The following is a 25,227-nucleotide window of genomic DNA, read 5'->3' on the forward strand; positions in this document are numbered from 1 at the left end:
AGGGAAAATCAAGAGGAGCACGACGCAAATTGGAAGAGAAGCTCGGCCTTAGATCTCTTCGGAGGTTATCGCGCCTTACATTTATTTTATTTATGATAGATGAGTGCCAGGGAATCCACATATAAAATGTCAACAAGATATATTAAAATTTACTCAAGTGATCGGGTTCACATGGCAAAAATATTTATTTTTCTCCCGGATAATTTTGATATATGGAAATCTATATTTATTCTAGTTAGATTGTTTTACTCAATCGTATTATAACGCCTTATTTAAGCTTGATTTTTAGTGGTTATATCCTTATATAAAAGCTCGTAGTACAAAAGTGGTATCTTTACCTCATTATGTAAGCCTTATTTTAATTGATCTATAAGCCTTCTAATAAGGTAGTTATTTACTTACTAATGACTTCTAATAATTCTTTATATGAGCTTTATTTTAAATGAGTTATAAGCCTTATACATAACGTTATCTTTCAGATAAATCGTATGCCACACAGTACAGGACTATTATAAGGATTACACCAAGCTCGTACTTATTGCGTTAAATTATCAAAAACAATGATTTGGACGGTTGGTTGGAATGCAGCTGCTCGAAATAACGTCCATTCTGACAGCAGTGATAATCAATTAAGAAATTAAAAACAATTCAGCGATTCTAATAACACATTCAATGATGCACGAAACCATGATACAAAAAAGTAGGTAGTTCCACTCAAATTTTTTTGACGAATTTGGGGATTTTTGAAGTTTCATAATATCTGTTGTTTTGCCAGAAGCGTTGCCATACCGGGACAGTGTAAGGCGAAATTGTGGTTTTTCGAGATGGAAATTTCCTTTAGGATGAAAACGCAGTGGTCATCTGAGACAATAATAATATGCTTTAGCACGATTTATGAGCATATATATCGATTGTGAATCCAGTAAAACATGCAATTTCATTGAAAAATAGTGGATAATACTCATACATTGGTTAATGACTCATATCTTTATGGCAGCTTGACCCCTAGACAGAAAAAAAAATACACGAAAAATTCTGTTGTTCTAGCATGGCCCTATTATCATGCCCCTACAATGAATATTTCTTAATGCATGTTCAGAAAAAGTGTACCTCCAAAGTCTGCCCATCTATGTAAATGCTAAAAGGGCACAGAATGTGGATATGCGGGGCAGCCCCAAGGTGAACCCTGGTACAACGGGCAATAACTACTGGCTAACCTGCAGAGCTAAAAGGTAATGTTCTCCCTAAAAAATGGTTTAACAATTCCGTCCCAAAGGCCAACGCTTGAATTATACAATAAATAAAAAACGTGGACTTGTAGCCAATTTATCAAGAAATTGCGGTGTCGGTTTATAAGGACCTCCTTTGACAAGCAATCGACAAACGTGTATGTTTTCTCAAAATGTTCTGAGCAAACGTACGGACATTTAAGAAGGTTATATTCCCTTGCTTTGCATACTTCGATCCATGTTTCTTCCACCAAAACAATTTTCGGGAACTCGAAAAACTTATTAAAAACCTTCTTTTCTAGGCTGATATTTCGTATTAAAATATTTCCAAGGCATAGGGCTCATTTTTTTTTCTTTTTTATTTAAAATAACTATGAAAGTAATTTATTATTATTCGTTAATATGAAATCCATCAAAATTAGAAAAATTCGTAACATTTTTCAATCTGGTAGCTTGTTTTTGGTGTCATTGTCATTGTCCCCGCAAAAGTGAAGTGGCTAACGTCACACTAAATGGAACTACCTCCTTTTTTTGTATCATGCACGAAACGGATTTACTATTAATTTTGTACGCTTTTGCATGAACGTTGAGAACTCTTGATATGACAAAGGGATGACGCAGTGGTAATAAATTATGTCCTAGCTATCAACATCAAAATTTTGAATTTAGGTTATTATGTACATAAATAACTAAATAAAAGTATGATATGATGTGTGGCTCAGAACCATGCCCATAACCTACAGCAAAAAATTATCAATAGTTAAATATAGTTGACTACTTTACGAGATATCAGAGTATAACCCACTTTTAGTTGACTTCTGACCACTGTGGAATTAAAAAAAAAAACCGAAATTATTCAAAGTCAGAAAAAATTTTGAAATATGAGAAAAATGTATGTATATTCTGACTCCAAATTTCAGATATTGTTTTGGGCTCTAGCAGTTTCTAAAAAAAAACAAATAAATGTAACGTCTGGCGAACTGATTTCACGCAACCAGAATAAAAGCCACTTGGGTTGGCTTTCAGCTGAATGTGATGTACTGAAGATCGGAAATATTTTTATTATAACAGTTATGTATTACAGATGGAAATAGCCTAACTTACTTTGTGGTTTAAATTAGTTGAATCGTAGTTAGCTGAAAAGTAATGCAGAAGAAATAAACAGCTTTGAATAGTTTTCGGTCATTGCCGACGCATGATACAAATATAACAAGGTAAAACCGGTGAGAGCCGAAATGACGTTTAAACATTTTTTAATTTCTCACCGCTCTCAGTTTTTAATTTTTTGTTTTGATTTTATGTTTTTCATAAAAAAAACTCTTAACATCAAAATTTTTTCTTCATTTAACTCTATTACATGAAACATTTTTCCTTGAGCTTTTTGTTTTGTTGTAATTATTTTAATTGGGAAAGCTACGATATGAAATCCTGAATCCGCACTGCTTACTTACTTAATTGGCGCTTAACCGTTTAAACGGTTATGACCGTCCAACAAGGCGCGCCAGTCGCTCTTTCTCTCTGCCAACCGGCGCCAATTGGTCACACCAAGGGAGTTTAAATCGTTTTCGACCTGGTCCTTCCATCGGAGTGGGGGCCGCCCTCTACCTCTGCTTCCATAGGCGGGTTCCGATAGAAACACTTTCTTGGCCGAGTGTCTTTTTTCATAGCCTAGCCAGCGCAGCCACTGCGTTTTAATTTGCTGGCCTATGTTGATGTCTGCGTATAGCTCGTAGAGCTCATCGTTAAAACTTCTTCGGTACTCGCCATCGCCAATGCGTAGAGGTCCATAAATCTTTCGAAGAACTTATCTCTCGAACGCTCCCAGAGCCGCTTCGTTTGCTGTTGTCATGGTCCATGCTTCTGCCCCATATAGCAGGACGGGTACGATAAGTGACTTGTAGAGTATGATTTTTGTTTGCCGAGAGAGGACTTTACTTGTCAATTGCCTACCTAGTCCAAAGTAGCATTTATTGGCAAGAGTGATTCTTCGCTGTATTTCAGTTGATACTATTTCGAAAATATGGCTGCCAACAGTAGCGTGGTTGCAAGGGCGCATATGCGCCGACTCTTTGCTCAATGACAGCAGTTACTTCGTTTTGTCCTCATTGATCATCAAACCCATCTTTATCGCTTCTTTTTCCAGTTTGGAGTAAGCAGAACTAACGGCGCGGGTGTTTAGGCCAATGATATCAATTTCATCAGCATATGCCAATAATTGCACGCTTTTATAGAATACTGTTAGAGAACGGTTAAGTTCTACAGCTAGTATAATTTTCTCCAGCATGAAATAAAAGAAATTGCACGATAGGGGTCACCCTGTCTGAAACCTCGTTTAGTTTCGAAGGGCTCGGAGAGGGCCTTCCCAATTCTGACTGAGCTGATGTTGCTCAGCGTCATTTTGCACAGCCGTACAAGTTTTGCGGGGAAACCAAATTCAGACATAGCGGCATATAGGCAGCTCCTTTTCGTGCTGTCGAAAGCGGCTTTAAAAAAAGGTGATGTCGCTTCTTTTTTCGCGGGTAGATTTACCAGGTCTGAAGCCGCACTGATAAGGTCCAATCAGCCGATTCATGGTGGGCTTCAATTTTTCGCACAATACACTTGACAGGACCTTATATGCGATATTAAGATGCTGATTCCGCGATAGTTGGTGCAGTTTGCAGTATCCCCTTTCTTGTGGACTGGGCAAAGGACACTTAGATTCCAATCGTCGGGCATGCAATCGTCCGCCCATATTTTGCGAAGAAGCTGATGCATGTGCCTTACCAACTCCAATAGCTCCGCAGGCAATCCATCAGCGCCCGCGGCCTTGTTGATCTTCAATCTGGTTATTGCTATTCTGATTTCGTCATAATCGGGTTGGGGGACGTTTATTCCATCATCATCGATTGCGGGGTCGGGTTCTCGGGGCAGAGAAGTGTTCCCTCCATAATCTAAGTACTCTCTGGACATCAGTTACAAAGTCGCCGTTTTCGTTCTTTCAGGAGTTTGCCCCGGTCTTAAACCTTCCGTTTGTCGCCGAAATTGTTTGTAAAATTTTTGGGCCTTATTCCTGGTGGCTGGCAGCTCAAGCTCCTCGCACTCACGCCTTTCTGCCTCTGCTTTTTTCTTCCTGAAAACGTGTCTCGCTTCCCTTTTTAACTAGCGATAGCGTTCACACACTCTTGTTGCGCTCGCTTTTAACGTAGCCCTGTAGGCAGCGTCTTTTCTTTCGGCTGCAGCGTGGCATTCTTCATCGTACCAGTTGTTTTTTCGTAGCCGCCGGTAACCAATTTTTTCCTCGGCAGTACGAAGTGCTTGGAAGATATGTTACCCCTGCTCCTGCATTCCGTCAGGTTGAGTTGTGCTCTCACAGAGCAGGTGTGAGAGTCGAGTTGCGAAATCATTGGCAGTCTGTTGCGATTGCAGCTTTTGACGTCTAGCTTCCGGGATTCAAAGGGTTGTGTAGCGCAATATATAGCTTCTCCAACCCAATTGTCAACCTCACCTTCGAGCGGCGAATCCCGTTTCACTAACAGACGAGGCTCTGGCGACCCCAAGCTCCTCATGGAACTTGGAGGTGGGGAGGGAGGGATGGCCTGAAGGTTCAATGTGGCAATATAAATCGTTCCCGAGACGGTCGGGCCAGCACCTTAATGGTGCTGTGTTACCGGAGCGTATCGGATCTGTATCCGACAAAGGACCATCACATCGATAACACTCCCCAAAGCCTTCGGGGAGTAACCTAATCGCTACAACAACAACAACAACAATGTCTAGCTTCCCTTGTGTTTTTTATTCCCTGGTTTTAGCCACGTAGAGGCGGGTGCGTAATTTGGCTGCGGCGAGATAATGGTCCGAGTCGATGTTAGGTCCTCGGATCGTGCGCAGATCTAAAACACTGGAGGCATGTCGTTCGTCTATCACAACGTTGTCGATCTGATTGCGAGTATTTCGATCGGGGGACAGCCATGTGGCTTGATGTATCTTTTTATGCATGAACCTCGTGCTGGATATGATGACCATGTTTCGAGCACCGGCAAAGTCAATCAGCCTCAGTCCATTAGGAGAAGTTTCATTGTGTAGGCTGAACTTTCCGACTGTATGGCAAAAAACACATTCTTTGCCCACCCTGGCTTTAAAGCTGCCAAACACGACTTTTATATCATGGCGGGGGCAGCGCTCGCATGTGCGTTCTAGTTGCTCATAAAAGCGCCTTTCACCTCATCGTCTTTCTCCTCTGTCAGTGCATGGGCGCAGATGAATGATATATTAAACAATTTTGCTTTTATTCGGATAGCGGCGAGACGTTCGTTCACAGGCGCGCACTGCACTATGCGAAATAAAAGCAACGTTGTCCAAAGCGGCAAGGAAGCGAACTTCTTCCCAAATGAAGTAAAAGGCCCCGACCAATTCGAGTATAATGCTGGACTTTTAATGAAGGGCGTGGTTTGGTCCGGTGGCCTGTGCACTGATACGGAGGCTCGATTCACAAAAAACTCACTTGCATTGCTGCTAGCAGCCTGCACTCTTATTACAATAATAAAGATCTTAAAACCTTTTAAAATTAAACGGTGACAAAATTTTAATTCAAAACCTTTATTATTACTTATAATTACAATTTGGTAAAAAAATTAAATAACAGATGATTGAAAATAAAAACAAAAGTATGTACTACAAATAAAATATGTCGATAAAAATTAGATTGAACTTAAATTATAAAATAGAAGCATGAAAAAAAAAACAAATAGTTTATAATAAAATAGCAAATAACAACATAAACTTAAAACTTAAAACGACAACAAAGAAATGCAAGTGAAATTGGCTACCGAAGCAAAGAAATTCATGGAACTACAAATGTTGAAATTGTTATTAAATCTACAATTTACAAAAATAAAATGTTAATCCAGCAAAAAAGAATTCTGCAAAATGGGCACATAAAACTCATTTTCATATGTTTTACTTTATTTATTTTATGTGCTAAAAACTTTAAATACAATTTAGATCACGAATTACCTAAATTACTATTTGAAAAAAAATAAAAAAAGTAATAAAAACGAAAAAAATATGAAAAGGTTTAAAATAAAACATTGTTTGTGTATGTTTGTTTAATGGTGTGTTCAGTTTATACTTATATTTAAGAATTCATGAGCTTAACACCGGCTTATAATAATTGAATTTCAATTATTATGTTTTCTAAGAGAAACTGAAAAGAAAGAAAGAAACATTTACTGGCATATTGCGATGGACCCATTTCGAAAACGCCAACGTAATCATCATCAGGCAATTTGGTAATGTTATCAAATGCTTCACCGGGATTGTTTGCTTTCACGTTAATAGATGCAGGAATTCCTATTGTTTTTGCAATATATAGTAACCCACTTGTAGACCAATCCACAACTTGATATGAACGTGTATTATTAACCCCTCAGCGGAAAATCGAAATTTATCGGTACACAATAAAGATTTTCAAAAATTTGTCTTCGTATTATACAGCCGTAGGTTAAGAAAAAATATGATTCATGGTTCTATCATTAACGGTTACGGCGCTAAGTGCATTAATCGGTTTTTCGATTATTACTGTCCATCTCTCGAGCCGTTAACGATGCAACCTTGAATCAAATCGTGTCTTAATCTAGTAATAGGTGGCTATAAAATACAAAAAACATTGTTTGAGAATTTTGATTGGTTCTAGAGTTTTGGTGCTGGGCTATTTGTGTACCGATAAATGCCGTTTTCGTCTAGAAGGGTTAATGATGGAACTTTACATAAAATTGTGATCGACAAGTAGCTGAACAATGCAACAAACAAAATTTACAAACTTTGCAAATTGACAGTCACTATCGATAAACCGATTAACCCTTGTAGGGCCGCAGAAATCAATCAATTGATAATGGGTTTGCCATAATTACCTTCCACAGTGCAGAAAATTCATAATTTCCAATTTTTCCATTTGTTTCTACCAAGATCGCTTTTATTACAAGGCACGCAGACCTACAGAAGCAGATACCTAACTTGCTATGTGTGTGTGTTAAATTATCTCATGCATGAAAACAAACATTGCATACTTTTAGGCAGAAGTCATATGTTTTAAAGCCAACTCAGTTGTTTGAGTGGAAGTGCATAGACAAGTTAACATATGCAGCATATAAGTATGCAATGCCCGTATTCATGACTTAAGGAAGCAACAAATTTGTACACACACACCCACACGTATTAGTGAGTGGCGTCCGCTTATGCAGTTTTGCGCGCCCGGTATTTTTTGATATTTGTGATCGCTGTAGATGCAAAACACGAGAATGGAAGAAATATGCCGCCACGGCCGATGATGATTTCTGACGCCGATATGGTATTGTTGGTAAAGATACTTAGCAGAGAATCTCGCTATGATGTAGTTGGTCAAGATACTTAGCCGAGATTCTGGGTTCAATTTCCAGGTACGGAGGATTTAAAAAGCACAGAGTTGGGCAAGATCATATAAAACTACTCACCACGATTCTATCTATGTATATGCATTAATGAAAAAAAACTATTTTACATCAAATTAATTCAAAATAATCAATTTTAATTTTGCAATCTAAAACTACAAAATTAATACATTGTTTTAATGTTAACTTTACAAGAATATAATAGATTCTAATATTTGTTCATAATAAATGACTTCAAGCACATTTCATTTGCCTTCTAATCGATCAGTTTACGTGAAGTTGCGAAAACAATATCGATCTGCGACTTTTACCTAAGTGCAGCTCTGTAGTCTGCGTATCATACTAAGAACGAATCTTTTGGCATTTCAAAATTGAAAATTGTATCGTAATTGGCGTTCCACAGGTCAGTACCAATAATTGATTCCAGTGCTGCTCCGCATGTGACTTTCATGGTTTGCGGAACCTCTGAAGTTTCATATATAAGCATGCGATCACTGAGGTAGCTTTTAATGACGGGTTGTAGGTAGTATAGTATTTGAAATCGCTGCTCTAAACCGACTGCCCATCTCGCGCTGTGAAAGCGTTTCTTACGTCTAAGGTTGAAAGGAGGACAAATCATTTGGATTTAGCGTTACCTAGCTGTGCTATTTCTACGCTTCTAAGGTCGCCTTCAATTGCGCTTCAAGTGCATTTTCTGACCCTGGAGCTATGCTGTTTGTGTGAGTATGTAGTTGTTGGGTGATTATCTTCTTCTATGACGCTTGTGCTACGTGGTTTTATGAGCCTTTCAAAAAGTGTTTCGGCTGTGTCTGATGGCAAGTTCGGTTCCCTTTTGCCTTTACCAATTAACACAAGCTACTGCCTTTTCCATGTTTCGGTGAACAATCCGTCTTTAAGTCATGCATTATACATATTTACCAGTATAACCTCTGGGCCCATTTTCGCTATTTTTCATTGGCTTCTACTGGAATGCCATCTGACCATGGGTATTAGGCCGGGTCGATTTGTGGGGAGGCAAAAAAATCGCCCATTGCTCTGTGAAAATCATATTCTAGGGATCAAAATAAGAAACTTTGCCGAAGGAACCATACCTCTAAAGCGAATTCTGATGTCCCCCAATTTGGGTCGAACTTTTAGGTAGGGGCAAATTTTGAAAAATCCCACTTTGACCCATTTAGAGTGCTCCAATCGAGTCCAAATATATGACTGACCCACACTTACTTTGGAGGCCCGACCCACTGATGCAAGTGGCACACCCCCTGGAACCCCCTGGGGGTTCACCATACAAACATTTCAAAAAATCGCCGGTTTTGCACTTTACATGAAAAAATCAGCGAAATGCCTATGTTTTTTCTTTTTGGAGTTTATTTTTCTCTTTAGAAATTTATTTAGTCAGAACATATGTAAATGAAAAAAATGCATTTAACTTAGTAATAGAAAAGAAATTAAAAAAAATTATTAGAAATTAGCGTTTTTACAACCATTTTAAAACCAAGGCATCACTGTGATGCATTTGCATGTCGTAAACATACATAGTTGTGTGGGTTTTTTATTCAACCGTTTTAAAAAATGAAGGTGTTACTGTGACACAATTGCTTGTGTTGTTTTTTTTAAGCCACCACAAGACACAGCAGGTAGAATTGAAATTACCATTTCATTCTTATTACCTCGTCTCGTAGACCATATATAACGCAACAGTTTTTGTGAATGCATTAAGTCGTTGTGAAGAACTCAAAGTGTGAAGTGCTAATTTCAGATAAAAAAATATTTTAAAAAAATAATAAGTGAAGTGACCATTCCAAATCAAAAAGTTTACAATACATCCATCATCCTCTACACCGCAAGATGAAGCAACTACATCAACAACTATCGAAAACCCAATGAGTCATATACCCAAGCATGATGTTACTGTTTTTGGTGTGTCTACTGATTTAACTGATCTTAATTTGCCAACCCATCTGGATATCTTGAGATATTGTTTTTACTTAAGCGAACGTGCTAAAACAGAACAAAAAAAGTTTTCCCATAAATCATTCACTATTCAAGTACAAGATAAGTTGATTGGAATTTGGGAAAAACTTGGTATGGAAATAATGCTGAAAAAAAGTGTATTTAATAAAATGAATAAATTGCTTGACAAGTATCAAGAGCAAATCAAGAGAAGAAACAACACCCAACAATTTACAGAGTATGTAAAATCTCTGGAAACAATTTTTTACATTGGAACATGTAAATGCGATTTGAAGGCAGCTCCATGTGCATGCGGCTGGGTTCCCGAACGCCTCTTTGCACGATCAACATAATTAGAGAAGACTAACAATGGATACATTTATGATGGAAACTGAAGAGCAAGGAGCAACGTCTATGTCATCAATGCCAACATACCAAGATCCCGATGATTCAACATACGCACCGCCACCGGTTCAAGAAGATATGGATAGAAGCACAAGTTCACAATACACGGAGAGATACGATTGTTTTAACTTCGCCTTGGTATGTGACAGATTTGGTGTGCCTGACAGAGTAGCATCAGCATTGGGAACCGCTCTTTTGCAAGATTTTAAAATTAAAGATAAGCATGGGAAACCTCTCATCATGGATAAATCGAAAGTTCGCAGAGAAAAAGAGAAATGCAGACAAGAAGTGCTTCGCAAACCAATTTGTTAGCGTTTTCATTCGATGGCAGAAAAGATGATACTTTAACGATAGATAAAATTGATGAGAAGTATCACACTAGGATGGTAAAATACCTTCATCTTGTTATTTTGAAAGAACCAAATTCTGAATTGATTGGTTACGTAAGACTGGGACATGAAACCGCTGAATAGAAAACAACCAAATTAAATGGTTTTTTCAACGATAAATATATATCACTGGATGCATTAATTGGAATATGCACTGACGGTGAGTCAACAAACACTGGCCCACACGGTGGAATTATACGACGATTCGAATTGCTGTTAAAAAGACCATTGCATTGGTTCGTTTGCCTTCTACACTTCAACGAACTTCCATTTCGGCATTTGTTTGAAGCTTTGGATAAATCAACCAGCACTGGACCAAGATCGGCAACCGGAAAACTGAGCCGTCAAATCGAAACTTGTGAAACTCTTCCGGTAAGTTATTGCTATCACTCATTTATTATAATTGTCAACCATTTTTAATTATTTTATTATTATATATTTTCAGGTGGTGGACGGCTTCTAGAAAATTGAGTTGCAAAATATGCCCCCTGCTCCAGAAAAAATTGAATTTTCCACCGATTCGAAGTACTTCTATGACATGGCCCATGCAATTTCTAGCGGCGTGGTTCCGGTGGATCTGGCTAACATCAAATCAGGGAAAATTGTACATTCTCGGTGGCTCACCAAGGTCGCTAGATTATTGCGATTATATGTGACAACGGAAAATCCAGATGCAAATTTAAGAATTCTGGTTGAATTTATAATTAAATGTTATGTGCCAATGTACTTCAATATCAAGTATTACAGCTCTGTCGTGTACGCCAGTGCATTATTTTTCAAGTTCATTGGTTGGTCACGATTTCTAGAACCTCGTTTACGCAAAATCTTCTATCAAGTAATTAAAGATAATTCATATTATGCGCATTCGGAAAAAATCTTGTTATCAATGTTGTTTGATGATAGCAAAGAAAAGCGCGACTGTGCCATCAAGAAAATTCTACGCTATCGAACCGATGTTGACGAGCCAATGGAACTTAGAGTATATAAAAAACCAGATATAAACTTTAATTGCACAAGTTATACGGAAATGATCAATTTGAATGATATAAATATCGTATTTGAACCACCATTCACGCGAAGCATTCCGTACGATACATTGAAAGAATATTTAAATCAAGATGATCCACCGTTTAATAATCCAAAAATTCCATCACACATACAAGGGACGGAATGACATGTTCAATTGCTAGCTAGCGTTTCCAAACGGGTTATACCGGAAAATGTAGAGGCTGTTATGGCGACGAAATTAGAGAGCCGTGCGAAATTGCCCAGACTTGAAAGTAAAAAAGACTTCAAACAATATTTTTTTTTAGTTTCTTTTCTATAACTCACTTAAATTAATCTTTTCATTTATATATGTTCTGACTAAATAAATTTCTTAAGAGAAAAAATAGATATTATTATAAGTAAAAATAAAGAAAAACATAGCCATTTAGCTGATTTTTTCATGTAAAGTGCAAAACCGGCGATTTTTTGAAATGTTTGTATGGTGAACCCCCAGGGGGTTCCAGGGGGTGTGCCACTGGCATCGGTGGGTCGGCCCTCCAAAGTTAGTGGAGGCGGTCATACATTTGGACTCGATTGGATCACTCTAAATGGGTCAATGTGCGATTTTTCAAAATTTGCCCCTACCCAAAAGTATGACCCAAATTGGGGGACATCAGAATTCGTTTTAGAGGTATGGTTCCTTCGGCAAAGTTTCTTATTTTGATCCCTAGAATACGATTTTCACGAGCAATGAGCGATTTTTAAATCGACCTGCTCTAATGGGTATTATTATTTTTTAAGCTTTTTACTGCAAAGTTGATGTAAATGGCGGGGGATGTTCAGGTGTACTTATGTGGAAATCAATTATTTCCCTTATTTTGTGGGAGGGGTAAAATTCGTTTACGTTTTTATACATTTAAGCTATATCTAGCTCCGGTGTCGGCATCCTGGCCCAAATCTTTATACGTACTTTTTTGTAACTCATGCCTCAAGGGTTAATTTTGGTGTATAGCTATACAGAGCCTTACATCTGCTCAATATCAGTGGTGCGACATCGGCATTTTCATAAACATTGGTTTTTCCGTTGTGTTACTCTGCAGAATTTTGATAGAATCCCGGTGTTGGTGCCGTTGTCGGCGCCCCTGTTGACATTGCTATTGCTGTGTCACTCCCCATTTGTATATGTGTGCTCTCTCTAGAAAGTAATTATGACCTTTGCGACTCGCGCTGGTTGGTTGATCATTGTCATCACCCTGTGAACTTAAAGTAATAGTCTAGTTGAGGGGTCGACTGCTAATACGCTACCAAGAGAGAGGTGTCAAACGACGCGCCTTGATATCAGTATTAATAATCCGAAGGCGGAAAATAAAAATTTTAACGCGTTCAAAAGATATTAACGAAAACCCGAAAAAAGACCCGCGGGTACCTCCGAAACCGGGGGTCGGATCCATGGAATTTTTGCGCAGAACACCTTTCTGCGTTGGCGGCCTTCGGCCGCGCTTATAAAAATAACCCTGGGCTACGTCATGCCAAGGCCGGGTGTGTGGTATAACCGTGGCTACCGCCACGGTGATTCACGAATTTTTTTGTGGGTACAAACACAACAACAACCACATGGAAATCGCCAACTTCAACTGCAAATATCTCCGGACAGAGATAAAATTTTTCTTTTCTGCCTTCGGATTATTGTTCTCGAGATTAATACGCGTCTTTTGACACCTCACTCGATATTTTTGGTAGCGTATTAGCAGTCGACCCCTCAACTAGACTATTACCGACTTAATTCATCATAATCGGAATCTTATTGATAGGAACCGCAATCAGCTTGTCCACGATCGCTGTACGGATCATCAATATTTGCTTGTTTCGTTTTTGTCTTATCAATGCTATCGATGCATACTTCTGTTATATTGCCGAAAGTTTCGTTACTATTGCATAGCATATTTGCGCACATGTATGACCTTACTAAGATCAGTACAGCTGGCGTTGAGTTGTTCGATCGTAACATTGATTCGTATTCATTCTCATACAGGGATGTATTATCGTTTTGGTTTAATTGATCGTTATTCATTAGTCAGAGAGGTACCTTCAATATGCTTCGTTGGAGGCTGGTGCCAGCGCGTGTGACCTGCCGGGTAAGAATAAATTAGTGAATTAAGAATTACATAAATGGTTTCTTCCAAAAATTTTGCTTAGTACGCACCAGAATATGCTGTGCTAATTGACGTGACGATGTGGGTTTGTGATCCAACTCTTAAAGCGCAGAATATAACTTGAAACTTCCGCGTGCGGAATAAAAATTGGAAATGGTGATTAATACTTCGCACGAATTCATAATCAAGAAACTACTTTGATAGTTACGAGAAGTAAGTAAAAACTTAAGCCGGAGTCATTGGTGCCGTATGTCGTATCGCTGTATCCGTATCCCTAACGTAATCAGCTGTTTGTCGTTACGACGGTAAACCAAAACCCAATTGGTTGGCTACGATACGGTTACGACCTTAGCGGCACCAATAATCGATTGCATTGATTTTCATAAGGTTGGTCGAATCAGCTGTTATAAGGTTACCGATACGGTTACCGATAAATCACCAATGTCTCCAGCTTAAAAACGTTTTGACAGGGCGTTCAATATGGCAACGCATTGGGTCGGCTATCTTCAGCGGGTGATACAAAGAGATACAGCATGAAACAGCGATAGTCAATTAAAAACGAGGTGATCCATTCTTTTTTTTAAATGAGGAATAAGTTTTTCTAATTGGGGTCGCCCATCGGAAAAAAATTTTTTTTTTAATTTTTCTTGAATCAAGAGAGTAATCAGTTTGGTAGTTGCCGATAAACATATTATTGTATATATCTCTTGAACTAAGCATAATGGCAAAGATTCTAAATTTCCGTTTTGCCACAATTCGATTTAAGTTCCATCATTAACCCTTCAAAGCCAAAATGGGAATATATCGGTACACAAATGACCCAGCACTTAAATCGCCACATATATCTTGAACCAAGAAAGATTTTCAAAATGTATACTTTGATATAGATATCCACCTTAAAGATTTATTCACAATTTGATTCAAGGTTCCATCACTTACGATTCTAGCACCACGTGAGATATCCGGTATATTTTCTACTCATTTAAGACTGGTTAGGTTATTTATTAGCCGTGTTTTTTTTTACATCTTTAGACGTTTACGCTTAAACTTTATATGGACTGCTAAGCGTCAAACTTTAAATACACCTCTGAAATTGCTGCGCATAAATTTCAATACCCATTATACTCAGATGTAACTGAAATATGTGTCTATGTTTCACCCCAACACTAATCCTTTGTTGCACCTCAAAAAATGGTGTGTATCCACAATTCATCGCAACTATGTTATACACAGCCATACAACAGAAGTTTGCATCTCCGCTTCTCCGTACACCCTGTGCTGTAGCTAGTTATTTAACCACTGCCGCTAAATGGATCGCCTAACCATTATCTAAGCGATGATAAACGTTTTTTTTTTTTACGCGTAAACGTAAACGTATACGCGGGTAAAAAAAAAAGCACGGCTATTGTTCATTTCAAAAATTTATCTGATATGGTTGAAAGGGTATCAACGTATGCGCATCACTGCCAGTTATAGGAATCCAATTGGGAAATTAACTATTTTTAAGGCGGCCAACCGTCCGACGTCGCGCTGCAGCTTATGTATCATCAAGCGCGTGTGTATGGCTGCGCGCGCATGTCGTCAGTCAGGCCGGGAGCGGTACCTTTTCTCTTACGTAAGTGTGAGTGTCTATTATTTTGTTTCGCGCGACAAGTGCAATAAAAACAGAGATTGTCTGACGCCTTTCCTCCTAACACGGTTTCAACACTGGTGTAAGTGTGTAAACTGTATTTAAAAAAGCTAACGAAATACCAGAAAAATACAGCCTACATCATTAAAAACAAATGAACCGGTTTGTATTTCGATAGGTTTTTTGACATTCGGGCATTTTTCTTTATTTTTTTCTGACAAATGAAAATTTTGCTTTTAATTTCAAAATTTTGTGCATAGAAGCATAACTAAAATCAACTTTCTTGTGAAAAAAGGGAACCATCAAGGACCGGAATAATTTTCCCGTGTTATTTACATTGTTTTTGTTGATAAAAATGTTAATGTAAAAAAACATCTTAAACATACTACTTTTTGGGGAATAGTGGGCTCGCTTTATCAGGGTAGAAATTGTTTTTGTATTTTGAAGTTCCGATAAAGTTTCGTCAGTTTTTCTAGCTTGGATTTTGAGACAAAATAAAATAATGTCATATAGGTACTTATATGTAATAATCAAATTGATTGATACGAGCGTCCCCCAGCGGGTCAGGGGGTCAGAATATACCCGCGGTAGGTATGCCTGTCGTAGAGGCCACTAAAATACCAGATTCAAGGGGCTGTGTAGCGCAACCCTGCAGGTTGCCAGCGCAACATATAGCTTATCCAAACCCAATTGTCAACCTCACCTATCCGCGGCGAATCCTGTTTCACTAACAGACGAGGCTCTGGCGACCCTAGGCTCCTTATGGAACTTGGGGTTGGGGAGGGAGGGGATGGCCTGAAGGTTTAATGTGGCCACATAAATCGTTCCCGAGATGGTCGGGCCAGCATCTTAATGGTGCTGTGGTACCGGAGCGTACCGGATCTGTATCCGGCAAAGGACTATCACATCGATAACACTCCCCAAAGCCTTCGGGGAGCAACCTTATCGCTACAACAACAACAACAACAGCGTATCGGGCACAATGGTATTGAGTGCTTGTCGATACAATTACTTCTCTCCCACAAGTCACACACACAAGATTATGCATTGCGCATGTAAACAAAAGATCAGCTGTTTTTTAATGGCATTTTTACGTCATTTTCCTGTCTCTCTTTTTTTTTCTTTCGGTCAAGCGCTCAAGTGTGACGTATTTGAGCAGAACGAAGCAATTTTGAACTCGTGAATGCGTTATCTCCATTTGATTTGTGCTTTTCTACGATACCTGAGTTGTCGATGCAAAAGTATCGACTACAAATTTTCTTGGTATCGGGCCAAAAGTGTCACTACCTAATTGTATTTTCTAATATCGTTTCATCCCCAAGTATGCCTTATAGTGTTTTACTGTAGTGTTTTTATAATTTTTACTGAAGCAAATACGCTCGCTCAAATGGATACAAGTGATCTATATATCGATTACCTCTGTCGGACATGTATGATTAAACTGGAAGCCTTCGCGTCTGAAAGCAGCACTGAACCACAACATCAGTCCATCTTTGAAACTATTGAGGAATGCGACAAATTACGAATAGCTGATTTGTTATCCCGCACAATACCCCAAATAGTCGAAGTGCAGCTAAGTGACGAGCTACCAAAAAAAATTTGTTGTAAATGTTTGCACCAATTGATAAGTGTGTATCGGTTCCAAAAATTGTGCGTGCAATCCGACCATAAGATGCGAGAAATGTTTTCTAAAAAATGGGATGATTTAAACAAGTCGATGATGGAGGCAGAATTTGACCATAAAGTTTTACCGAACGATACCGATTCATACCCGTTGAGCAGGTGCCAGCCCAAATGCATTTCTCAAAACTCACTTCTTCCAGAAACCGAAACGGCTCTTGAAGGCAGACAGCAAGCAATTGAGTCGGAATCAGCACAATGGAGTACTGCTGAGCATTTACTAAAAAACGAACAATTACTGGATTGTTGTGAAAATTCGCAAGGTGGGTTGGGCGAATTTATCAAAAACGAGCGCATTGAAGATGATGAAGAAAATACTGAATATAGCGACACAATCCAAGCGCAAGGCGAGTTAAGCGAATATATCAAAACCGAGCCCATTGAAGATGATGAAGAAAATACTGAATACAGCAATTCAACAACCTTTGTGAGCAATGAACAACTTACAACGGAAGAGCAAGAATTAACTGTACCGTAAGTATGATAAGGATTATAATGCCAAATTTTTGTTTTATTTATGTATATCGCGCCTATTAACTCGCTCCTAGCCAAGATAGGATACCATAAGGAGTTGCGTTAGGATACCTAGCGCGATGCCCGCATCATGTTAAGGTGGCTCGGAAAGTACTCGAATTGGAGAGTATTCGACGTAGAAAATTGTCTTTGAAAATGTAAGAAAAAAGTTACCCTTTTTTGGAGAGACTCATTACTTCTACTTTACTAGAATAAAATTGAGTGGACTACAAACCTGCATGTTGTTGTTGTACCGATGAGTTTGCTCCCCGAAGGCTTTGGGGAGTGTTATCGATGTGATGGGCATTTGCCGGATACAGATCCGGTACGCTCCGGTAACAGCACCATTAAGGTGCTAGCCCGACCATATCGGGAACGATTTATATGGCCACATTAAACCTTCAGGCCAACCCTCCCTTTCCATCACAAGTTCCAGGAGGAGCTTGGGGTCGCCAGAGCCTCGTCTGTTAAAGAAACAGGATTCGCCGCTTATAGGTGAGGTTGAGGGTTTGTAGGAGCTGTATATTGCGCTGGCAACCTGAAGGGTTGCGCTGGCAACCTGAAGGGTTGCGCTACACAACCCCTTGAATCTGGTATTTTAGTCGCCTCTTACGACAGGCATACCTACCGCGGGTATATTCTGATCCCCTAAGCCGCTGGAGTTTCTGTTTGTGATAGAAACCGACAGTCCAAATATCAAAATCCTATTACATCGCAAAAATTTGACTTTTTTAGATCTTTAAACAACTACTACCAACTAAGAAGATTATGCTGACATTTATAGAATACTCAGAAAGGCCATAATAGGGGACATATATGCCTTGGAATCCTATATGGATCTCTATAATGCAACTTTATGTAAAATAAAACTTTGTTTGCGTTTTCCCAACAAAATAAAGTTTTGAAATACATAGAAAATATCTGTTTACAATAAAATGGGCGACATATTGGAAGAAGGTTACATATATATAACAAGTTTGAGTTAAGTGAACAACAAGGCTATATGTTTCTTTTTTGGTGATTGCAATTTGTCCGTTAAGCCTTATTCAAAGGAAAATTTGTTATTTGTGGCAAATCTTTTTACCATTTTGTTTGAAAGATTTGTAATATTTTAAAATATAAGGGAGATTCGCTATGTCTTACAAATAGTGCAGCGGATAAGTTGACAAAAAAACATATTTTGACCTCTGTGTTAAAAGATCTTCATGAAAAACCAAAAAAGGAAAGTGTTATTGCGAATAACTCTTGCCAATAAATGTTACTTTTGTCAGTCGCCGACTATCATTCAAAGCGATCAGACGTGTATTAGTGTTGACTACTGTGCTAAGTACCGCTATTCTATTTACTTTTCAATTCTTTTACTGACATTCTTACATGATTTGCTCGTGTATAATTTCAAGCAACCAAATATAACAAAATTAAAATTATATAGCTATTTTGCCAACATGCCGTGGCCTACGGATAGGCCACCAAATCGATTTTCCGCTTTGGCGGATCTCGATGATAATCCGGTAAAAAAGAAAAAAAATAAACAGTACACAACTTGATTTTCCACTACTACCCCACAAAGCTACCCCAACCAATAACCCCAAGTTTATCCTAATATCATCTGATGATAATAACACCAGTCTTTCACAATTAAGCCCATTCGCTATCAAAAAGTGGGTTGAATCTATTTCCACGGAAGTAGAATCGATCTCGCAGATTAGGGACGGCAACCTCCTAATTCTAGCACGCAATACTAAAGTCGCTTAAAAGTTCTTAAAAGCTAAAACCTTCCTAAATATATGCCCAATCAACGTAAAACTTCACGACAGTTTAAACTCTGTCAAGGGTGTAATATACGCTCCTTGCTTGAAACACGTCCCAGAAGATGAAATCGTAAACGAGATGAAAAGCCAAAATGTCACCGGTGTATATAAATTTTCGCGTCTAATGGAAGGCAAACCCACCATCACCGGACTAATGGTCCTCACATTTGATCTTTTCCGTCTTCCAGAATCCGTTGATATCGCATGGTATAAAGTAAAAGTACAACCTTATATACCTAATCCCATGCGTTGCAAAAAATGCCAAGTACTTGGACATACCCAAAAACGGTGCATAAAAGACCCAATGTGCAATGGATGCAACCTCCCACCCCATTCGCCGGAAAAATGTACAAGAACCCTTTGCGCCAATTGCTCTAGTGAGCACCAATCATCAGATAGGAAGTGTCCCGAATACATCAAAACCAAAGAGATTCTCAAAATATTAACGCTGGAGAAGTGCAGCATCGGAGAAGCTCGCCGAATGTACAAGGAAAGACTCCCTTTCCAACAACAAGCAGCCTCATACGCTAACATGAGCAAAACCAATCCTAAAAAATCCAACAAAACAACTCATCCTCCTCAAAAAACCAACACAACATCCAATCCTATCAAAAAAACCAACTCCTCATCCATTTCAGAAACAAATACTAACCCACCACCTTCACAAAATATGTATATACACTACTAAACCAATATCAACTCAAGTAGAAAAACCTCCATCCAACACAACAACCAAAAACAACAACATAACCACCACAGAATCAAATAAATCTACCTCATTCCCTACCCCAATTTCCACCACCCAGAGCCCCACAGCTCTGTCAATTTAACAACCCCAGATTCCTTATCCCAACAATCTCCAAATATATCCCCATTTTCCCAATTTACCCAAAAATTACTAAAAACCAATGACGATTTTGTCAATATTTCTAAACACATAGACGACTCTATGGACTCTTCCTAGGAAGATCCATAGAAAAAGCTTTATTCTAAACAGCAAACACACCGCCTACATTGCTATATATTCTATCGTTTTTGTAAACCCTTGTTTACAAAAATTGTATAGTTAAATTTTTTTTCTGCACTTATGGACTTCAATATTCTTCAATGGAATATGAAAGGTTTCATAAATAACTACTCAGAACTTCAAATACTTCTCAAGCACTACAACCCTTACATCATAGCAATCCAAGAAACCCACTGTAACAATAATTTCACTCCAATACTTCCTAAAGGATACCAAGGCTACTTTACTAACGCCGCCTCAAACACCCAGCCAAAACAAGGTAGTAGCATTCTAATCAAAGACTTTATACCTCACAAACGAATAAATATTAACACCCAACTTCAGGTGGTTGCCGTCGAGGTTGAAATGAATATTAAGTTTACTATTTTGTCCATTTACATACCACCAAATGAAACCTTCAATAGCAGAGACCTAACAAACAGTTTTTCGGCTATTAATACTCCTATCATTGTTTTAGGAGACTTCAACAGTTGGAGTAACTTATGGGGATCTAGTGTGATCAATCATCGAGGAAGACTTGTTGAAAATTCAATTACAAAATGCAACCTATGCGTTTTGAATGATGGTAGCGCAACTCACTTTTCCACCCACGCCACTTTTACACATATAGACATTTCACTCTGTTCACCCTCCCTTCTTCCAATAATCTCCTGGCAAACGATCGACGATCTGTATAATAGCGACCACTTCCCAATTGTCTTGAAAAGCAAGCAGAACTAAATATCTTCCGAAATTCTTACTAAACCTCGCCGACTGGGACACCTTTGCAAGATTGGTAGACCTAGAGCTAGAAATTAGAACTCCTACAGCCGCGACTAATCACGATGCAGCAAACTTCGCTAAAGCCATTCGAGTAGCCGCAAACCAATCTATCCCACAAGCTCGAAATACTAAAAGACATAATGTGGCCTGGTGGAGCAGGGACCTAGCAGAACTAAGATCAGAAAAAATGAAAGCTTGGTACGATTATTTTTGTTGTTTACGGCCTTTGAATTATAACTTTTTAAATATAAACGAGCTCGAGGCCAAATATTTGTATATTCTTAATAAAACACAATACGTGAATTTTTGATATACAATTATATTATTTAATTTGTCGATATTTCGACTTCAGTCTGAAGTCATCATCAGGACTAGGTACGAAAAGAACAAACATACATATTAAAATCATAAAAATACACATTTGCACAAGTACAGAACTTACATTTTTGAATGCAATATGTCGACTAGTGTAACAAAAATATAAGTTTACGAACAGTGCAAAGCAAATAACAATAAAATGTAAATAACACACAGCCGTTATCATAAACAAAAAATGAACATAAGCAGAAAGTTATCTAAATGAGTAGTGAGCGCCGCTCAAGTGATATCAGCTGCAGCCTGCAGGTGAACTCTTTGGTAAACAGTGGGATATGCTCTTATCTATTATTGTTGTTGTTGTTGATCAGCTGCCTAAAGGCAGAGGCAATACCAATTGTATCAGATTTGAAGTTCATCCGTTTGTCGCTGGGTGTATTTATTATGTGCAGCATCTCTAATATGTAGCGTTTGTTGTAATTCCTCTCTTGCTGTAGAATTTCTACATTTTCTAAATTGGGAGAGTGTCCAGTTTCTCTGCAATGCTGTGTTAGCGCCGTTTTGCCATCATTAGGGTTGTTGCGATTTTTAATATTCGTTTTATGCCCGGAAATCCTCGTTTTTAATTTCGATTTAGTAGTCCCCACATATACTTTGTCGCATACGTGGGACCCGTCACCATTACATAGAATTTTATATATCAAGTCCGATTTCTCATATTTATCTATTCTACTCTTGGTATTACTGAAAATTTGTCGCAACGTATTATTGTAGGTAAAGGCTAAATTATATTTCTCTTTGTCATAAATATTTGAATATTTTATTCTGTTAGACAGGCCTGACACATATGTAGTCGATTTATATATTTTATCATTTTCGGCATTTTTCCTCGCAGTGGGTTTCTTATAATAATCTCTTATAAAGTTTTTTATTATGCGTGTAGGAAATTCATTATTTTCTAGAACATTTATTATTATTTTAATGTTTTCTTTATGATAAACTTCATCGCTGATCGAGAGAACTCTGTTGATAAAATTTCTGGCCGTATTGACTATTGTAGATTTGTCATGTTTAGAATTAAAGTTAATTAATCTACCTGACGCGGTAGGTTTTTTATACCAATCAAAACATAATTGGTTATTCTTTTTTATAATAAGAGTATCGAGAAACGGTAGTTTTCCGTCCTTCTCCACCTCAATTGTAAATTTAATACTCCTGTTGTATTCATTTAGAATATTTAGCAATTCTTCCACCGTATCAGTTTTCACAATTGCGAAAAGGTCATCGACGTATTTGGTAAGCAAACGTGGCTTATAAGGGGAGTCATCTTCAAATTTCTCCAGTAATTCTTCCATTACAATGTCTGCTATGACGGGGGATGCTGGGGAACCCATGGGCATACCGCAGCGTTGCTCATAAATTTTATTGTTTAATTTAAAATATCTATTATCTCTAATGCAGAAACGAACAACTTCTAGAAAAAGTTCTTTTGTGAGTGTGGTGTGGCTCTTTATCTGGTTCCACTTAGATGCTATAATTTCTAAGGCATGATCTACGGGAATGCTGGGAAAAAGTGAGATGACATCAAATGACACGAGACTCTCATCATCATATATGTATGTATCTTTTATTTTGTTTTTAAATTCAATTGAGTCTTTTACGTTATATTTGGACGATTTGGTTATGTTCGTGAGAATATTAACCACATACTTGCATAAATTGTACGAAGGGGAGTTGACAGACGAACAAATAGGTCTCAATGGGATATCTGCTTTATGAATTTTGGGCAGGCCATATAATCTAGGTGCATTGGACGTTTTGCTTATTAGTTTGTATTTCTCTTTTAAATCTATAACTTTGTTTTTAAACAATTTTTCTACAATTTCGTTATTTTTTTCTTGTAATTTGTTAGTGGGATCTCGTTTCAATACCCGGTATGCCGAAATGTCATTTACCAAAAGTTGTAACTTCTTTTCATAGTCCGACTTATCCATTAACACGGTAACATTACCCTTATCTGCATTCAGAACCAATAAGTCTTTGTTGTTTTTTAGAAAAGTTTTGGCCGAGTGTAGGGTATCTAAAACAAATTTGTCGCGCGCGCTATTTTTGGGTTTCTTAAGATGATCCCGTATTAGTGTTGTTAAATTATTCCTCTCAATCTCTTGCTGCTCATTATCTTTGATAGTTTGAATGCAGTCTTCTCCGTCTGCTATCACCTTGAATAAAGGGAACCCACTATTTGTTGTTGGCAAACGCTACATATTAGAGATGCTGCACATAATAAATACACCCAGCGACAAACGGATGAACTTCAAATCTGATACAATTGGTATTGCCTCTGCCTTTAGGCAGCTGATCAACAACAACAACAATAATAGATAAGAGCATATCCCACTGTTTACCAAAGAGTTCACCTGCAGGCTGCAGCTGATATCACTTGAGCGGCGCTCACTACTCATTTAGATAACTTTCTGCTTATGTTCATTTTTTGTTTATGATAACGGCTGTGTGTTATTTACATTTTATTGTTATTTGCTTTGCACTGTTCGTAAACTTATATTTTTGTTACACTAGTCGACATATTGCATTCAAAAATGTAAGTTCTGTACTTGTGCAAATGTGTATTTTTATGATTTTAATATGTATGTTTGTTCTTTTCGTACCTAGTCCTGATGATGACTTCAGACTGAAGTCGAAATATCGACAAATTAAATAATATAATTGTATATCAAAAATTCACGTATTGTGTTTTATTAAGAATATACAAATATTTGGCCTAGAGCTCGTTTATATTTAAAAAGCTTGGTACGATTTCAAAAATAATCCCACTACTCAAAATCTAGTTCTTTTAAAAAAAAACAATGCAAAATTCCGCAAAGAAATGAAAATTCAAAAGAAAAATAACTTTAGGCAGTTCACCGAATCTATTAACCCTAACTCTTCCATCTCGTCAATATGGAACAAAATTAATATACTCGACAACAAAAAAACAGCGAAACCCCCAATAGCGTTGAAAACCAACAATATAACCACAACTGATCCAAATACCATTGCAAATATATTTGTCTCCGAATGGTCCGACTACTCGTCTGACTCCAACTTCGCAAACGAATTTCAGTTAGCTAAAAGCCAAGTAATCGATCTTTCCTCAATAACCAACATTCACACAAAAGCTAGGGCCATCGAAACCCAAATAACAACCACAGAGTTAACAATGTGTCTCGGAAAAGCTAATGGGAAAACGCCAGGTTTCGACCGTGGCTCGTATGCCATGATGAAGTCAACATCTCCTTTTGCCAAGTCCCGTCTATTATTACTTTACAATCAAATTTTTGACTGCGGTGTAATTCCACAAAGCTGGAAAACAGCCACAATAATTCCCATCCCTAAATCGAATAAAAACCAACTCTCAACTAGCGGATATCGACCGATCTCACTATTGTCCTGCCTTTCAAAGACTCTGGAACGAATAGTAGCTAATCGTATATCTTGGTTTAGGGAAACCCAACATCTCGTTGGTTCTTCCCAAGTAGCATTCAAGCCAAATAGAGGATGTACAGACGCTCTACTTCATATAGACCACTACGTTTGCAAAGCACTATCTGCCCGTCATCACGCAACTATTTTTTCGGTTGACTTCGAAAAAGCGTTTGATCGAATTGGTTCACATGTAATTCTCAATTGCCTGCATAACTGGGGCATTGGCCCAAAAATATTTCAGTTTGTCAAATCCTTTTTATCAAATAGACAACTCAGGGTAAGAATTGGTTATACTTTCTCCAACGTCTACCCACTTAATAACGGAATCCCTCAAGGATCTTCCCTATCTGTTGTCCTTTTTTCTATCGCATTTAATGAAATTAGTAAAATTATCAAAACAAACAACTCCATAGAGCACTGTCTCTATGCAGATGACTTGTACATTCTCTGCAAGAGAGATGCTAAAGAAACAAAAAACATACTTGA

At 38.0% G+C, this 25,227-nt stretch overlaps 2 protein-coding genes and 1 long non-coding RNA gene across 4 annotated transcripts in view; 1 reads left to right on the top strand and 2 right to left on the bottom strand.

Annotated features, from left to right (window-relative positions):
• Positions 1 to 25,227, top strand: part of LOC137248422 (zinc finger protein 91-like) — a 194,699-nt gene that overhangs the window by 104,867 nt on the left and 64,605 nt on the right. Inside the window, exon 10 of the mRNA XM_067779360.1 lies at positions 16,449 to 17,304. Within this exon, the coding sequence (XP_067635461.1) occupies positions 16,449 to 17,304 (856 nt within the window). The remainder of the gene's footprint in view (positions 1 to 16,448; positions 17,305 to 25,227) is intronic.
• Positions 8,947 to 13,861, bottom strand: LOC137249236 (uncharacterized). Of its 2 annotated transcripts, none has more exons than XR_010952299.1 (3): positions 13,571 to 13,861; positions 13,143 to 13,495; positions 8,947 to 12,620 (listed from the first exon to the last, which is right to left on the bottom strand). It is a non-coding gene; the product is annotated as an uncharacterized lncRNA (long non-coding RNA). The 2 variants fall into 2 exon arrangements; XR_010952298.1 differs by having other exon boundaries at positions 8,947 to 12,627.
• On the bottom strand, positions 21,290 to 23,519 carry LOC137249233 (uncharacterized). Its single transcript, XM_067780545.1, has 2 exons — positions 21,386 to 23,519; positions 21,290 to 21,314 (listed from the first exon to the last, which is right to left on the bottom strand). Exon 1 carries the CDS (start codon positions 23,250 to 23,252, stop codon positions 21,600 to 21,602), a length of 1,653 nt encoding a protein of 550 aa, XP_067636646.1. The 5' UTR covers positions 23,253 to 23,519; the 3' UTR covers positions 21,290 to 21,314; positions 21,386 to 21,599.

Source organism: Eurosta solidaginis, chromosome 4 (assembly GCF_040869045.1).
Source record: "Eurosta solidaginis isolate ZX-2024a chromosome 4, ASM4086904v1, whole genome shotgun sequence".
In the NCBI taxonomy this organism is placed as follows: domain Eukaryota; kingdom Metazoa; phylum Arthropoda; class Insecta; order Diptera; family Tephritidae; genus Eurosta; species Eurosta solidaginis.